Source organism: Convolutriloba macropyga, chromosome 1 (genome assembly GCF_964194025.1).
Source record: "Convolutriloba macropyga chromosome 1, txConMacr16.3, whole genome shotgun sequence".
Lineage (NCBI taxonomy): Eukaryota > Metazoa > Xenacoelomorpha > Acoela > Convolutidae > Convolutriloba > Convolutriloba macropyga.
In genome coordinates, this window is record NC_134468.1 from 47,231,181 (window position 1) to 47,250,710 (window position 19,530).

Genomic DNA, 19,530 nt, shown 5'->3' on the forward strand with positions numbered 1-19,530 from the left:
TTTTTTTTCGTTGTTTTGTAAAAAAAAACATTCTGCTTCTCACCAGCAAAGTTTATTTTTCACTGTTTATCGATACTTGTTTTCTGAGTGCTGAGTCCAGTAGACCAAACGAAATAAATTAAGTTGTCGTCGATATACTCATTTTGTTCTTTATGTTCTGTTTCTTAAACTCAGTAGATCGGTTTCAAACGTAATAAATTGTCACGTCGTTTGGTTTGAATTATGGGAATTGGGGTACTTTTGTATTTTAATACCAAACATACCGATGATTTCTTACGTTTTGAAAATTGAACATGCCGAACATTTCTTATATTTAAATGACGAACACAGTTTAAAAACGACGATTTCTGAACTAGTGTCCAGATAACAATATTTTAAGGTTTTTTTCTTCTGAAAACTCTGCTTTAGCAACTTTTGAGTGGAGCAATTGGGATGAGAACAATTTAGTGACGGATACGAACTCAGCAACTGCATTGATCAAAAATGCAATTAGAACATGCGTCAACCTAGTAACAGGAGCAGAGGCAGTCAGTAGCAATTGCACGGGTCTTGCAAGAAGAGAGGCAGTTAGATACACCAAATGGCTCGATAAAAAGAACTGGAATGGTAAATAACCGAGGCTTACTCCTTTATAGTCTTGTTAGTAGATTCTCATCGAAAAGGACCCCAGTGTTCTCAGAATTTTTATCGTGTAAGATTGGAAAAACTATCTTGCTAGTAGACTTTAAAGGGATGCGTCTTCTTCTCAGATCTGTTACGACGTTTGTCAGATCTTACAAGGTGTTGCCAATGTTATTGCAACTTTCAAGATGATTCAAAAACCGCCAAAATTGCAACAAAAAACTTGACTCTTTTGTCCAACAACGTGAAACTTAGACGTGCTCTTTTAACAAATTAAGAAATGATTAGACTAGAGATATGTTTTAAAACATAATTTTGGTGACCATCCGCCTTGATAATAAGGACATAAAACCTTCTGAATTAAATTTAATTTTTTTTTTGAAACAAAGAGGGGGCATGAGCACACCCCAAGACTAATATCCAAGACTACGACAGAGTTTTTTATTGCAGACGAGCCAACCAAAGACGAAGAGTTTTTTTTTCAAGGGTTTTCAGACGTCACCCGACCAAGAAGGCCTGACATTTTTTTGGTTACAGACGTCACCAAGAGATGATCGCCCGAGGTTCCAGACGTCACCTTAGAAGTCCTTTCCCCGGTTAGACGTATCCAAAAAAAAAACGTGATTTTTTTGCGACAAAAAATCTCAAACACACAAAAATTGTCCCCCAACGAGCTTTTGGTAGATGGTTTATGAAAGAAATAGCCATGAGCAACTACAAGTCAGCAATTAACGAAAAAAAAAACACAAATTGCCCGAAAAAAACGATATAGCCTTTTTTGAATCAGAAAAATTCAAAAACATTTTTCTGAATTTGTCGCAAAAAATCTACATGAAAGTAAAATTTTTATTTGAATGGAACACATCAGTTGGACTTAAAATCAACTTCATTTTGGTTGAACACCTTATGTAAAACTTTTGCTCAAAAATGAGAAAGTCGCAAAAGTGCTTTTTTGAGCGTCAAAAATCAAAAAAACGTTTTTCTAACGTCTTAATGAAAACTTTTTATTAAATTCAAAAAACCCATTGATTAGCCCCCCTGGGTTTGTTGGAAAATAAGCTTCAAAATCAATTTATCGATTTTGCATTTTTGTAAAGAAGCAACTCAATTTTGACAAAATTTGCTTCATTGACTACAAAAAATCAAAAAACGTTTTTCTAACGTTTTAGGGAAAACCTTTTAATAAATCCAAAAAACCCATTGATTAGCCCCCCTAGGTTTGTTGGAAAATAAACTTCAAAATCAGTTTATCGATTTCGCAATTTTGTAAAGAAGCAACTCAATTTTGACAAAAATTGCTTCTTTGAATCAAAAAATTAAAAAAACGTTTTCCTAACGTTTTGATTAAAACATTTAATAGTTCCACTGAAACCCATTGATTAGCTCCCCTGGTTTTGTTGGAAAACAAGTCTCAAAATCAGTTGATTGAAAATACAAACTTATAAAGAGGCAACTTGAAATTTGCAAATTTGCTTCTTTTACTTAAAAAACTCAAAAAAAAACATTTTTCTAATGTTTATTGGAAATTTTCAGTAGATAACAAGAAAACGTTCGAAATAGCTCCTTCCGTTTGTTTGAAAATAATCGGAAAATTTATTTCATTTATTTCAAAACTGCAAAGAAGCAACAGAAAAGTGGCAAAATTGTTTCTCTGTTATATAAAAAACAAAAAACGTTTTTCTAACGTTTTTTTTTCTTATTAAAGAAAAAATCAATCAATTTTCAAAAAAGAGCTATTTTATATACCTCCGCAGTTCATTAAAAAACAAGCTGAAAAACTATATAACCATTCTGCAAAACCGAAAACAACAGACAGAAAATTACTGAAAAGCTTCTGACAAAAAAAAAACCTGCAAAGAGGTTTGTGTTTTCTTTGATCTTAATTGCATACTACTAGCCGCGAGCCTAGTTAATGGGGTAGTATGCTTTCCTAAGAAAACCCGACATTTACACTTATTTTGTTTTCATTTTGCATACTACTAGCCGCGCATCTAGTTAATTGAGTAGTATACACTGAAAATACCTTCTCAAGAGAAATAAAAGAGAAGATAAGATCTCAAAAAGAAGTAAATCAAAAGCTCTCGAATAATTCCCCACTCAAATTCATTCACGCATATAGTCCCTTGAAGTTGGAAAATTCAAACGTCTCTTCTTTTTTGTCCGCGGTCTCAGAAGTTGCCGAAAGAAGTCCCTTTTCCCCCTTTGGTCTCAGTAGTCACCAACTGAAGAGGAGTGTGTTTCCGTTGGGTCGCAGTAGTCACCAATGTAAAGATGAGCAATTCATAGGTGGCAGATAATATCCAGAAACAAATACAAGCAGTTTAATGGTAGCAGTTGTCCTTAACTTCATAAGAATCGCAAAACAGAATTTCTTGGAAAAGAGCTTCAAAGTAGACCCAGCTTTTAAGCAACCAGTTTTCTCTGCTTGTCTGTAGCTCACGTTGCCTGGTCGCACCGCATTTTAAATTCTAAAAAAAGTTAACTTACTTTGAAGAAGTGTCAATGTAGATTTAGTTTGGTTTTAGGTTTTATTGTTTGGTTTTAGGTTTTATTTCTTCCTAAAACTCCACACAAAAAAAAAGAAAACACTTCAGTAAAATTTTTTCTGGTACTTTGATTGTTATTTAAGGGAGAACTAAAATTTACAGGCGAATCGTTGCGAAGTCATATATGTAAAAAAAAATCGAAAGCAATTATTTGGTCCTGTTCAACAAATCAACGGTACACACGCAAGAACGCTTAGTTTTTCCTTTTTTTAAGCAAATTTTTAGCTAGATTTAGCACCAAAAAAACACCTTTAGGATTCCTATTTTTGTGAAAATTTGCGTTGCTACTTTTGAACGAAAAGAGCTAGGCTGATTAGCCTACAAAAACTTAAGAGGTTTTTAATTTACCAAAAAAGTCGTCGCTCCGTAAATTTCGAGCCGTTCTTTACCTTTACTTTAAATACAACAGAACCATTACGAGTTGACTACAGCCGGTTCATCAAGATGAGAAAAGAAAACAGCCAGAAGTTACTATACGCATTGAACAAGTTCAAAATGACTGAGCTCAACATGAAAAATTAGCTTGATCTCTTACAGACATCCGTTGAGCGGAGAAAAAGCTTCCGCTCTCTTTCTTTGTTGATCAACAAAATCAAGGAGAGCGTTGAAGAGCTGAAGACAAACTTTGACAGCATCATGATTGAAAAAGTAAGCTCCAGTAGCATAAATTCGGTCATGAAGCGTCAATCGAACTTGATCTCTCGTCTAGAAAAGTTGGAACTAGAAGTCAACAATCTCGACGATGATGGTCAATTGAGTCAATCATCAACTCGAGTGCGCGATGACATCAGCTGCATCTCACAGTCCTCAAGAAGACAACTCGAGTTGCATCGATTGACACCGGTTTCCCAAAACTCAGAGCAAAACAACATGACAGTAAAGAACCCTGCCAGCGATGTCTCCCCTCCAGTGCCCCCAAGACCGGCGAAACCATCGTTTTTCCTTCCGCAAGGAGAAAATAAACCCAACCTTCTCTCCAAATTCCTTCAGAGCAACAGCCAGTGTGCGCAGGATTCTAGAGAATTGACTGAAGAATCAGTAAAAATTTTTACGACGGTTGAACACATAAATCAGTCAATGTCGTTGTTAGCAGCCCCAACACCAGCATCAACCCTATTATCCAGACCAAACATTCAAGACAAATTTGTCTTGAGTAATCCTCAATCCCCAGTACACAAAGTTGTTCTCAGTGAGCAAGAGAACACTTTCAACCAGTTTGCTTCAATTCAACAACCCTCCATTCCAATGAATCAAACTGCAGTCTTATTTCCTGTTGAATCTATTGATAACCAGCCGGAATTAATTCACTCATCAATTGGAGAATTGAACCAGTTCTCTAGTTCAAAGCTGATCAAATTTCCCGAAATGCCAATAAATCAACTAGCAAATGCCACAGTTAGACCAAAAGAAAAGTCTTCTGTTCCCTTAAATAACAAAAGAGAAGATCAAAGCATACAACGTCATGCATTAGACTTACAAAACTCAATTCAACATAACTGCCCAGTTAACAAAACCAGTACATACCAAACATCCAGTTCATGCAATTTAAATGAGCAAATGCTTCAGCGTCAATTTCATTCAGAAAAAGGAACAAATAGAGTGACAAATGAGACCACGCCAAATCCATATTGTTACGAAGACAGTCGACACAATCCCCTACATTTTGACAACAATCAAAGTGCAACTGCTCAAACTGTTTCAAACACTCAATTTTCAGCTGTTCCAATAAGTGAAAACCAGAACAGCGTAAAATTGGCGTCAGCAATGTCGTTACCAACAGTAGCGCAAACAAACGTTTCCCAACAATTTCAGAACCCACTTTACCCAACTGGAGTTCATTTTAGCAATGGAAATCGAACGGAAGAACCAAACAATGGAATTGTTTTCCCCTCGAATACAAAACTCAACAACCAAGGTACCAACCTTGTTTGCTGTACATCATCTCAGCCACCTAATTGTCCGCTTACTCCGGAAAATCCCTTTACAAACTACCAAACAGCCATTCTTCCCCCCTTTACTCAATATATTAGCCAACCAAACATTTCGGGAAATTCGAAACAAATTCCAAATTGGTCTTTTTCTGGAAAGCAACTGTTTCAGCCACGAACTGAAATACAAACAGAAACAATCCCGTTTGAAAATAATTTTAATTTACAAACCACAAACAAAAATTCCATTAAACTTCCACCAATAACAATATCAAATTTCAATGGTAACCCACTGAAATACCATGAGTGGATAAACAATTTTTTCAACCTAGTTCACAATAATACTAGCCTTACGGATACACACCGTATAACATACTTACAGAACTCGGTCGTAGGAAAAGCCAAAGAAAAAATTCAAGCCTACTCGTGTGACCCAGCTTACTACGCGATTGCTTTGAAAGAGCTCATGGATCACTTTGGAGATCCCAGCATTGTTGTGAATGCTTTCATCAATCAACTGGAAGCCTGGCGTCCGAACAACGACTACAACAAACAGAGTTTCGTATCTTTTGCTTCTTTTCTCAAACGATTAGTGCAAGCTTTTGAATATTTAGGCTTCAAAGCTGACTTGCAAAGTTCAACATTGATGAAAAAGGCAAAAGAAAAAATTCCACATAATATTCTGATAAAATGGACAGAGTATACAATAACATCAATTGGAAATCAACCAACCGTCTCTGATTTTCAGAAGTGGCTTGAAGTACAGGCCCAAGTATACGAAAAAATCAACAGAGAAAATGTTCATAAGCCGTTTAATAATTGGAACACTTTCGGTCACAACAGTAATAGCACTAGCAGAATTAACAAAAACAATGATAATAGGAACAGCAATGCTATGAATCAATTTTCTAATACTTCACAAAACAATTGGAAACCGAATTCATTGCACTCAAGTCGCCCTGCAAACCAGCATGGTCAACCACCCTTTCCCCCGCGTAAAGATGCTGATCAGTCAAACAAGTCTTGCGAGAAATGCAAAGGAAGTCACATACCCGCAACATGCCCTGAATACCAAAAATGTGCGCCAGACCAAAGGTATGACATTGTGAGCAAGAACAATCTTTGCTCCAACTGTTTAAGCAACAAACATTTTAAGCAGTCATGTCCGTCCACAAAACGATGACAAACATGTAAAGGATTTCACCACACAACTTTGCATGATCCTTCGAAACAAGTTAAGCGGCCCACCGCTGCCTTCTCAACAAGCAATCCCCATCAGCCAACACAAAATCTAGCAAGCCTCCAAACACAGCCATCCTTTCAACAACAAAATCAAAACAAAAGTACTGACACTGTCAGCAGTACAAAGAGCCAGCAGACAAGATACGGTCAATCGTTTTCTGGTAAAAGACAATCACAGCAACAAAATATTCAATGCGCCCATTTGAGTGCTTCGAATCCGACCCAAAACTTCAGTATCAACCGAAATACAATTCCTCCTCCTCCTGAATGGTGTGAACAACTACAAATAATACCAGTTTCATTTGTAAACGGAAGTAAAGTGTTTGATACCTACGCCTTGATTGACCCCGGAAGCCAGTTCACCTTCCTGCTGGATAAAGTTACTAGCTTTCTTGAGCTTCCCTGCGAAGCACAAGCATCAACAACTCTGCAGTACCTAAACACTGAACATGAAATGCCACTGTCCAAAATTAGTGAAACAGTGACAGTAACGCCTTATGACAAAATCAGTCAACACTTCAGCATTGCAAGAGCCTATAGCACGCCATGTCTCAATGTATCACCCGCTAACGTTCTTGAACTCAATCAATTATGCGACACCTTCAAGGAACTTAGTCACATTTATTTCCCTGACATAGCCAACGGTGCAATAGGCGCCCTTCTTGGTGTCAATACGTTTCCCTTCACATATCCAGTCGAGGTAATCCAAGGTAGCAAAAAGCATCCATTCGGCGTAAAAACAAAGCTTGGTTGGACTCTCGCTGGAGAGTACGAGCTATCTCCTAAAACAATAAACTCAAACAAGCCCCCTCGCCAACCATTCATTTACCATGTCTGCCGGAAAGACACTGAAGAAGAACCATTGGACGAATTAGTTCAAAGATTCTGGAAAATAGAAGCTGAAGGTACATTACCCGAACAGAATGAAGACAGCTCACTAGACCAATTAGCAGTCCAAACAATGGAAAACTCAATCTGTCACAACGGTGAAAGATATCAGATTGGCGTTCCTTGGAAACCTGTAAAGAAACTCCAGAATAACTATTTCTCAGCTGTCAGTCAACTAAAAAGTCTACAAAAACGACTACAAAACGATCCCGGTCTCAATCAGAAGTACAACCAGACACTCCAAACAGACTTGGATAAAAATTTTGTCAAGCCAGTCGAAATGCAAGCACCACCCCCAGAGTCAATATGGTACTTACCTCATCATCCAGTCACTAATCCAAACAAACCCGGAAAAGTGAGAAGAGTTGCCAACGCAGCATCACAATTCCGCGGTGAATCACTGAACTCAAATCTTCTGACTGGTCCTGATTTGCTAAATAACTTAGTTGGAGTGCTGTTGAGATTCAGAGAACACCCGGTTGCTGTTTTGTCAGACATCGAAGGAATGTTTATGCAGATTGCCGTGAGACAAGAAGACCAGTCTGCTCTTCGTTTCCTTTGGATGATAGACAACTCCATTCGACAATTTCAATTCACTAGATTAATCTTTGGCGCAACATGTTCACCATTTTGCGCAATTTATGTGCTCAATAAATGTGCAGAAGACAACAAAAGTGAATTTCCAGCCGCCTTGAACGCTATTAAACACCACTTTTATATGGATGACTACATTCAGTCCCTGCCAACAATTTCAGAAGCCAAAGAAGTCATATCACAGACAACAAGATGCCTGAAAAAAGGTGGCTTCAGGTTGACAAAATTTGTTTCGAACCAACCAGATATACTTGCTGAAATCTCTTCCGACGACAAAGACGAAACAAAAGAGATCATAAGAGTCCTTGGTCAAAAATGGAACATAACAACTGACGATTTTGTCATGTTCCCCCTACAACAATTTCCTAAAGATGCAACAGTGTACACACAAAGGAAAATTTTCAGTTTGGTATCTTCAATCTTCGATCCCTTCGGCCTGTTGTCTCCCCTGACAATTAGAATCAAAATGGTTTTGCAGCAGATTTGGAAACTTGGAAGAAAATGGGATGATTTGATACCACATGAACTACACCATAACCTCCAGAAAGTTCTAAACAGCTACTTTGCCATGCCCGAAATCCGAATACCAAGAACTGTTCACAATTTCAGTAAAATCACAAGCAGCCAACTTCATATATTTGTGGATGCCTCAATGGCAGCTATGGCAGCCGTTGCTTACCTCCGTACAACCAATAGTCAAACCACTCCGCCACAAGCATGCTTTCTCATGGGAAAATGCAAAGTTGCTCCCATTAAACAAATAAGTGTGCCAAAAATGGAACTAGAAGCCGCTGTTATAGGAGTGCGCCTTCTACAACTGATCCAAAGAGAAATGACACTGACATTCGACCAAATTTTTCTCTGGTCCGACAGTCAAGTAGTTTTGGACTGGATAGCCTCAAATAAGAAGCAAAACGTTTTTGTTTCAAACAGATTGCGAGAAATTCATAAAAGTTCTTCACCCCAGCAATGGCATCACATCTCAACTTATCTCAATCCCGCCGATCACGGAACTCGCGGTCTTGAGACAAACGAAATTCAGCAGAAATGGTTAGATCCACCCCAATTTCTTTGCCAAAGCGAGTCGACCTGGAATGAGATAAACAAACCACGCGCAACATGTGCGGCAGTCACGAGAAGTCCCAAGACAATTAAACCTATTGTCGATCCGAGTAAATTCTCAACATGGAAGAAACTTCTTCTGACAGTTGCAACAGTTTTCAACCTAATTAATCGTGCAAAGAAAATGCGAACGAACAATCACCAATACACAACTGAAGACATTCAATTATCGCGAAATTATCTCCTGAAATTATCTCAGGACAGTTTTTTCCATTCGACCGTTAATTCCTTACAACGTGGAATCAAACTAGATTCTAAGTGCAAAATACGATGCTTAAATCCGCTGTTGGATGAGGACGGATTACTCAGATCTTGTGGTCGGTTGCAGTATGCACCAACACAACTGGATTTGGAAAAACGTCCAATAATTTTGCACGCCAAGGACAAAATTGTTCGTTTGTACTTGGAACATGCCCATCAAATATGTATTCACCAGTCCACAGAACCAACAAAAGCATTCATTCAACAACGTTACCATGTGATTGGCCTTCGGAAAGCGTTAGCAAGCGTACGGTTTCATTGTTTCTTATGTCGACGCTTTGACACGAAAAACATTCAACCAATTATGGCACCATTACCTAGTTTTCGTTTTCCAACAACAAAAACACAGTTCCCCTTTGCTAATTCTGGTGTAGATTTCTTTGGACCCTTCTACATCGAAGATTCCAAAGGCATTTTAGAAAAACATTATGGTCTAATATTTACATGCATGGTGACGCGAGCAGTTCACTTAGAAACGTGTCCAGACCTCAATACAGATACATTTCTCAATGCCTTCAGAAGATTTTGCAGTCGTCGATGCCAGCCCCAACTTCTCTACAGCGACAACGGGAAAACTTTCGTTGGCGCTTCTGAAGAACTGAAGAAAACTGTTAAAGCCTTGGACAATGACAGAATCTACAAAGCTTTAGCAGTAGCCAATACAACGTGGAAATTCAATCCCCCATACGGCCCTCATTTTGGCGGTGTCTGGGAGCGTTTGATCCAGAGCGCCAAAAGAACGCTCCTCCTCATTCTAGGATCCAGAAGACTCTCTTTTGACACTTTCCTAACAATTATGGTGGAAACAGAATCAATCCTCAACTCCAGACCACTGACTAACGTTGCTGAGCAGCCTGACAACGAGGAACCTTTGACTCCAAACCACTTTCTTATCCAGCGTCCCTTCAATAGCTTGCCACCAGGACAATTTGGAGACCAGCAACCTGCAAGCTTGAAGACATGGAAAAACACGCAGAAGCTGATGAACCATATATGGCGACGCTTGGTGAAAGAGTATCTGCCAACGCTTAGCCGACGGTCGAAATGGTCAAACAGCAACGATCGACCTCTTAAAGTGGACGACATTGTTTGGGTGTTGAAAGACCAAACACCAAGAGGCATTTGGCCACTGGGAAGAGTCATGGAGACAACGCCAGGACGAGATGGAGAAACACGAGTCGTAAAGGTAAAAACGGCTTACGGCACGTTCGTTCGCCCCGTTTCCGGTCTCGCACGCGTTTTTTCTCCGTAGTTTTTTTTTAGATTTTTCTCGCTCCGGTTTTAGGCAACGTGAGTTACCCCTTTCCCACAAATTGATGTACTGACCATATTGACAACATTTCAGCCTACAGTTTCAGAGCCAATTTCAAAGAAGATGAGAAAAGACTTCAATCAATTGATGCCTCCGAAAACCCTTGATGCCCCCTTTGTGCCCTTGCAGCATGTTGCCAATGTTATTGCAACTTTCAAGATGATTCAAAAACCGCCAAAATTGCAACAAAAAACTTGACTCTTTTGTCCAACAACGTGAAACTTAGACGTGCTCTTTTAACAAATTAAGAAATGATTAGACTAGAGATATGTTTTAAAACACAAGGTAAAAATTCCTCTACGATAAAAATTCTTTTTTATCAGATCTTACACGATAGTAATTCCGTCTTATCAATTCTTACAAGTTAAAAATTCTTTTGTAAGATTTGAGATGCAACAATTTCATTTAATCAGATTTTACTTGATAAAAAATTCACAATGTCTCGAGGACAAACAATCTTAACACAAAGGTGTTCTATGTTGTGCCCTCTTTTTAATGTTCCAGTGAAGGTACAAATTCAAAAGGTACAATTACTCAGGTAAACTTATTCGAATTTGTTAGTGTTGTCTGCTATTGCTCATAACAAGATGCCAAGCTGAAAAAAATCAAAGAAAACCTAATTTGTACACAAAAGGCCCTCGCATTGCGGCTTATGAGGACAAACGAATGCAAACTTAAGTTAAGCATAAGGGCTTAAATTTGTTTAGTAATCAATAACGATATTCGAGAAAAGAATTTTAGGATAGTTAATGTTTTTGTTACTGTCTTCCACAAGCTTCGAAATAAAATTTTGCGCAAAAGTCTATTTTTGGCAACATAATGAAGTCTGATCTTAAAAAATTGAGGTGAAGATGTTAAAAAATAAGTTGGAAATCAGCCCAAAACTTAGTGTGTCGACAACATGAAACGCGGTATTAGGGCTCACTTGTTATAACATTTACAGCCACTATCAATTTAATATGGAAAGAATGATTTTCCAGAAGAACCAAAAATATAATTGTAACTGAAACTTGGCATCCGTCATGAAACAAAACAAGTTATTGGCTCGAATTAGGTACTTACAATCGATTTTCGGCGCTTGGAAATAAGCAGAAAATCACTGGCAGATGTAGCAAAAAAATGAAGCTTTTGAAATTCAAAGTCACAAGAACAAAGATAACGGCATGGGTTTCAATCTTTATATTCGTCTTGCAAATATTTGATGAAATTTGATGACTCAAAAAATAATTCCAGTAGTTCTTTTTTTTCAAATCAAATGCAACAGCTGCTGCTTTCTCTAAGCATTGAGAAGTTCAGTTTGATTGAGCAGCCTATTTCGTAAAGCCGTTAATTTGTGGTAAGAGAAAACCTATTTCACTCAGCTTTTGTTCCGTATATATCCTTAACTCCTTAACATCCAAGTGAAGTTGACAGCCAGCCTGAAAGCTCACTCCTCAAATGATTTTCAGTTTTAGTTATTGTTTGATATATATTATTACATGCATTTTAATGTTTCCTTAATTTTGCGGAACTAATCATCAATTTCTTTAAAATCTTAATTTAGTTCAATTTGACTCGTATTCTTTGTTAATTTTTTCCTGCGTTGCAAATCTTTCCATTAGTTGTTCATTAATCTTAAATTGTTTAAGCAACTCGTTGTCTGATCATAAATTAGGTTTCCTGATCTTTGCCGCTAATTTATTTGTTCGTTTCCGTTTGTATTTAAGTCAGTAGTCGGACTGCTGATCAACTTCAAATATTAGTTTTACTTTCGTCTCCTGAATCTCAAAACAGTGTTCAGTTGAATTTCTTCAGTATAAGTAATTTGTTAAACAAACCACTCGATAATAATTCTAACATAAAAATCATCTGAAACACTCTAGAAATTAACTTGCATACATTCGCAGAGCGAATGCCACCAAAAAACTGCTTTGGACTTAAACAATTCTCTCAAGCAAAAATTTAGGTGATATCCACTAAATAAAATTACAATAACAAATCGGAATTCATTGAGCGAAAGTACGGTCTGACATAAGATTGCAATACCGCTTGACATGACGCAGCCAGCAAACGTGAAATCTGGAAAAATTCCCTTGTCAATCGAACCAATCTGGGAACGCGCAACAGCGTAACCACCCATCAAAATGTAAAATTGGCAAAATCAAGTGAAATTAGCAATTTTGGCACCAGAAAACATAACATTGAATTCCCTTCTCCAACCCAAACCAACGCAAATAAAATTTCTTCCCAAACCAAAATATAAAGCACCAATAGAAGTTAAAACTGAGCACACAGAAAACGAGAGGAAAATACCAAAACAGTCACTTAAAATGGCGAAGGGAGCTGAAATGCCAAACACTTATAGAAGCAGCAATTCTTTGCTGAGAGGTTAAACAAACCATGTGTGATCAAAAGTGTTTCTCTCTACTATATCTCAGCATCGGCACAAATGAATGACGAATACTCACAAAAAATTCCTCGTGTAATCATTTACGATCTTTAAAGACTCAAATTGTGGGATATGCTCGAATTAGCTTTCAATCTATCACGAAATACAACCTTTCATCAATCCTTTTTCTTCTCCCGAAGCCAAAAGAAAGGTGAAACAGTTGAACAATAATACAGCACCTTAAATAAAAACTAGAACAAATTTGCAATTTAAAAAATTGTGAGAAAAAAATAGTCAGGGACAATTTTATTACAAAGTTTGGCGATATCCAAAGAGAATTGCTCCGCGTTACAGTTGAACCAGAAAGGGCACTAAGTATTGCTTTTAATATGGAAATTGGACAACGAAATGAGCAGCAAATGTCATCGAAAAAAACCAACGGCATGAACACAGTACAACAAAACAACCGGTTTTGCGGATCGAAAGCACGACCGCATCAACAAAATAGAAACGACCTCTTTCGTGAATCCAATGGCATTTAAGGAAAACTGTGGTAGAAACTAGTCATGAAATTACAAGACAGTTTGCAGCGCAATTGATAAGAAGTGTTTTTGCTGTGTTCTTCTCAATCAATTTGCAAAGTTATGTCGCAAAAAAACAAAACATCAATAAAAACACATCACACAAATCTAAAAAAACTAATATCCAAAAATCATGAAAACATAGACAATTCTGTCAAACAAAATCAAAAAACTTTTATTTACTACAAACGATACAACCGCATTACGATTATTCAGAAGATAGTTTTTTAGCTAGGATAGAAAGCGCCGATACAAACAAAACTGCACAGCAAAACATGACTATTAGTATGGACAACACAGAGTGTAATTTGCCGCTGATTGAGGCAGTGGATGTACTATTTTTAGTATTTTACAAGTTAAACATATAATCTAACACTATGAAGTTGCAAAATGGTTGAATAAAAAACCACTAGAAATGATATCCTTTTCCAATGACACGGTGGAAGCATTAGGATCACTAATGACGCCATTTCAATTTAATAACAAGAGGATACAGCGTGCAATTTTACTGTTGTTGCGGATGGTTCCAAACAAATTCTTGTTCGACATTTAATTGATCAACTAAGAATAAAATTCATGCTTATTTGATCAACTAAGAATAAAATTTAAGAATAAAATATATCATATCGAAATTTTGAAAATGACACCATCAATCATCAATGCTCCATAAAAATCTAAATTGCAAATGAATTTTTGGAATTGATCAGTAGAATCGGGAATCATAAAAATTGCACATTGAAATCATAGAAGTTTTTAAGTTACACATCAAAAAAGTTCCCATCCATTGGCAATTAAAATTAAAAATTGAACCCGAAAAATTGTCAGATGAAGGCCGCATCAAAAATTTTGCCAGTTTCTTAGAATGCAATCAAGGACCAATCGATCAAAACAACTTTAGATTCAAAAAATTCAAAAGAAAGCTTTACAAAGGAACAAATACTAATTGCCGATTATTGATTCACTGATTCAAACAATTTCACAGACACTGTTGAACGCATCGCAAGAAACCACTTATTTAAAGCAGTTTTTTTACAATAAGCAAATAGTCAAATAATTTAATCCCTGATACGTCTCGCCATTATAATTTCAATCTAGTTAGTCACAATATGACAGGCACAAACCGGTTCAATACGGGATTTTATGGCTTAACGGATATGCCTGCAAAATTTCAAAAAGCAATTAATTGTACTTTGATTGGTCTCAATAAAACTTTCAGTTTTCTTGAAGTTATTCTGATAGTTGACAAAGAAAAAATTGAGAACCGTGTATAAATAGTAAAAAAGTGTCTGAAAGAATAGACGGCGGAAACGTGCGAATCAACTTAGCTGCATTAGTTTTGCGGAAAAAGATATAGGAGGGCTTGATCATAAAATCACCCAGGTAAAACGCGCTTAGCAAAAAAAAACAGATGCATACAACTTCTCAAAGCACCAACAATTATAAAAATGAGATCGATATGGTTTAGTTCATCAATTAGAAAAATTTATTCCAAATTTAGCTGAAAGATTTTTACCTTTATGTTCATTTCTAGAGAAAAATTAAAAATTCATATAGACAGACTAACATGAAAAAAATTCCAACAAAATAAAGAAAAAATGGCTGACACCACTGAGAACAGCCATTTTTACCACGGTTTAGAAACACGCATGAAAAAAGTTGCCTCAAGATAATGTCTCGAAGCCGCACTCAGACAACATACCCAAGATGGTTGGCAAACAGCAGCATTCGACTTCCTATTCATCGATTCAGTGGGTGAACGAAGCAGAACTCTTGGGTGCGTTTCGAACATCTCAAATACTACCTGTACGGCAGAATATTCAATGATTTAACTGATCATAGAGCGTTACAATTAATTATGCGTGAAAGTAGAATAATAGTCTGACTAGAGGCGTTGATTGGTTACTTCCTTCCAATTTTGCAATTGTTCGTTTACTTGTATCAAAAATGGGTAGTAGAATAAATTTCACGCAAACAGCAATAGGCAGTTGCTAATATATCCACATACGGTGAGCAAGTCATATAAGCTATATTAGATGCAATTAAACGATGAGCGAAGAAAATTTTGTTTTATACTAGAACAATGCTGATTTTTTGGAGCAATTTGGGGCAAAGAAGAAAACGACAAATAATTTCCGTACTAACGACAGAAAACCAAGTGAAGTAGCTGGTTGAAAACAATAGTTTTCTGAAAGCTGCGAAAATAACAAAATAATGAGCGAATTAAACACCAACCATTCCAATTCTAGTGTGCCAACCCACGCAACTAACAATTAAAAATCGCACTTTGCCCGACTTCGCTAATAAATTCAAATCTGTCTTATGGATCTTAAACTTCAAAGATGAAACGCTATCTACAACCTCAAAAGTAAGATTTGCAGTCGAATCAGGGCCGCCAGACGCGCCCCCAACAGCACCCTCTATAACGGGAACGGATGCAACAACAGTCACAAATATCACTTCAACAGCAGATGACTTGTAAAAAAAATTCATACAAGTTTGCGTTATCAAAAACTTTCTCGTGATCACTGATGACACGCCTCAACTCTAAGGACGACATTCTATAAGAGATAGAAGATTTTAACCTCTCTGAGAACAAAGAGCGATGTGGGCAAATATCAAAGTACAGACATAGCTACTGGAAGGATCTGCATGTGAAGAACGGTTGTGTATGTGGCAAAAATTGAATTGCCATACCCAACACAATTAGGGACGCATATGTTGAGGCGATCCAGGAATCCCACGCGGGACATTGAATAACATGCGTGGTGGCTTCAAACGCACCGTGTTCTGCTTACAAAAGCAGCCAGGTGCAACCCTTGTGAAAAGATTGGTAAGATCTTGAAGTCGGTAATACCTTTTAACAAATGGAAACCACTAAAGCTATGTAAAGTCCCTAATGAGGAAATTCAAATAAATTTGGGTGGCTTAAATTACAATGAACAAACCAGGAAGTACCCGTTCTTGCAAGTATAGATCGTTTTTCAAAACTTTGCCACAGCTGAAGTACTTGAAACTTCGAAGGCGCACAACTTTGTAAGGTTGTGTTATTGTACGGCACACCACGCGAAATTAGACTAGATCAAGCTAAATGTCAAATAGGGCAGCAAGTTACATTATTCTGTAATCAACTTAATAATAATCTTATCGAAGCTCCAATTGACAATCATAGAGCTATTGGACTAGTGGAGAAGCTAATAAACACGGACCCAGACAAGGAATAAAAAGTAACTCAACACCCAGAAGTGGGATTACCCAGGCCAACAACCAAATTATCTCTCGATTTAAAACTGGCCGAAGGAGACCGAATTATAATAAGACGTGTTCTGAGCTTACCTTAAATGATGAAGAACCTGCTTGTCCTTGATCTTCAATTTTTACATAATTTTCTCATTCTTCTATGTAATTTATGCTATCCAAACATACTTTTAGTGTGCTCTCAAAGTGTTGTGAATAGTACTCACTGTTCCAAATGCTTTTGAGTTCGATACATAAGTTTTCGATTTCTTCGTGAAATGTTTCTCCAAACTGTATTTGTTTGTCATTAATGTGTTCGAAATTATCTAACCAGAATAAGAATGTGAATTCTGAGACAATTTTTATTACGTCTGATGTTGCTGTTTTTAGTTCTGGTTTTAGTTCAATAATTTTTGTTAACCAATTGTCAAAATTTTTTATGTCATTTCTTAGTTTGTCGTTTACTGAATGTATTGGTTTCTTTTGATCGTTTAAGTATACGATTGTATTTCGTAGCATTTCATACGTTGTAAATGGTGTTGCTGTTACTTTTGTTCTGTCTTGAGAATCTTCGTGTCGTTTCAAGAATGTTTTGAACATAATAGGTAGTAATGTTTCAGTTTGGAAATTATAGAATGTTTTTCGATTTTCTTTTTCATCTGTTAAGGTGAATGTATAATGTTTGTTAAGTTGGTCCCTATCCAGTAGTAATACTGGTAGGTAATGTGCTAAATGATTTCTATGAATGTTAATTTGTTGTATCTGTTTTGTTTCTTTAAAGAGGTAATTCTTCAAATTTATTATTATTCTGTAAAAATTTTCGCGGTTCTCTTGCGGTCAATCGCTAGCAATTGTAAATGGTGTTAAGAAATGGTTTGTAGTTGATTTTAGTTGATGGTTGATATCCATTTTTATTATTTTTATTGTTCACTAAATAATATTGCTAATTGTATTCCGTTATGGAGATTGTAAACTTGTTGTTTTGTTTGGTTTAGTTCGGAACTGGTCGCACCAGATAGGACGTGTTCTGAGCTTACCTTTTTAGAGGCTACTTCTGGAACTGTCTTATGGTTGTCTCAAGAATATAGTATACTCTAAAGGCTTACCTGACTAACTAAAGTTCTAGATCTCTAGTCTGTTACTCTTCTATCTGAGCTTCAGTAGACAGTGCACGGGCCCCAATGCTAAAGTCTAACGTATATCTCAATATTAAACAAGAGCGGAGTAGAGAGAGAGAGAGAAAAATATACTTTATTATTATATCAGGTCTGTGACTAGTACCGACTAACGGGGTAAGTGAAAAGAGATAAAGGGAAAACAGATAAACATTTAAAGAAAGGTATTTTCTCTTTTTCAAGCAATCAGGGTTGAGTATTTCAGTCTTTAATTTTTGAAACAAATAAAGTCTTCAAGTCTTTTGTTGGAAGTCAACATTGACTCCAATAAGCAACTGGATGGCTACAGGGTTATCACCAGTGAAAACAGACGATTATACGTCTGTAATGAAGGTAACTGGGAGGCAAAAAATAACCATCCAAAACTCAGCTCTTGCGAAAATTAGAACGAAAGAGGACCGTCAAGGAGAAGTGAGCTAATATGCGGAGCGACGATCCCAACCATTTACGGGAAATGCAACAGCGGAGCTAATAAAAAACAAGCCAAAAATGCCGGCAATAAGTTGGAAGGATTAAAGAAAATGAAACATAGACAAATTAACGACGATACAAGATGTGTGTCTTCAATTCACAAAAATGTATGAAGGCAGATCATTGCGAGCGTGAATGACCTCTATGCCCAAAAAGATTGTATCAATTGCTCCGCAAGTTTGCACACCACAAGTAGATAGCAATCTTGCCAAGGAAATCATCGCTATTCCTCCAGAAAGGCAGAGAAGAACAAAAGCAGCACTAAATTTATCAACACAAAACAAGAGCAAACGGCAGCGCACATCACCACCAATTATTGAATCGGATGAATCGCTAGACTCAACCCGAGCGTGTCCTCCAACTCTGTCTTGAACACAGGCTCCCTCGAGATGACAGCAACGGCAAATGATAAAATACAAATAAAAAGCATAAAAAATCATATAGTCGTTAATTCAAGAAACGGCACGTCAAAACACTGGCGATCTTGTAACGACCATGCATTTTGGATCTTTTTCACCTAATCTACTATATCAAGTTCAGTTCTACGTCTCTTCAAACTTCGAATAAACATCGAAGACAGTCAAGAAAGCAAAATGTACATTACACTCAGAATTTGATTCAGAAAACAAAATAACTGACAAAAAAATTTTCTTTAAGATACGATAACCAGAAAATATGAAAAAAATTTCTTCTTTTGACGTAAACTAATTCTACTTTTGTTGATTTTCACCACGGGGGAAACCTGATATAGTATTGTATTCTTTTTAATGTTGCATTAATTTCCTGTCTTTGTCGCTCTTTTAATTTTTTCATTTCTGATTGTTTTTAAGTTAGTGGTCGAACTGCTGAACAAATTTTTATACTATCTGTATTTTCTTTCTTTTGATTTTGTTCAGTTGACTCTCTTTCAGTATTAGTATTTTGATAAGTGAATCACGCAGTAATAATTCCAACACAACAATCAGTCGAAACACTCTGGAAAATTCCTTGCTTACATTCGCGTAGCGAATGCCACCAACAACATTTTGGTGGCATTCAGAATTTTAAGCCATTTCGCGGAGCAAAATCATCCAAACAAATCATTTCATTCAAATCTACGTGGGATGCAGAGCCAAGAAATCTTCATTATACCCATCAATATACGCAATAAATTCTATGTCCTCTCAAACAAAGTTTGTTCTTTTGTC

General features: G+C 36.8%; 1 protein-coding gene across 2 annotated transcripts in view; it reads left to right on the forward strand.

Annotated features, from left to right (window-relative positions):
* Positions 1-19,530, forward strand: part of LOC142349585 (uncharacterized) — a 117,086-nt gene that overhangs the window by 90,737 nt on the left and 6,819 nt on the right. For both annotated transcript variants that reach the window (XM_075401251.1, XM_075401262.1), the window contains one exon: positions 409-606. In XM_075401251.1, the coding sequence (XP_075257366.1) occupies positions 409-606 (198 nt within the window). The remainder of the gene's footprint in view (positions 1-408; positions 607-19,530) is intronic.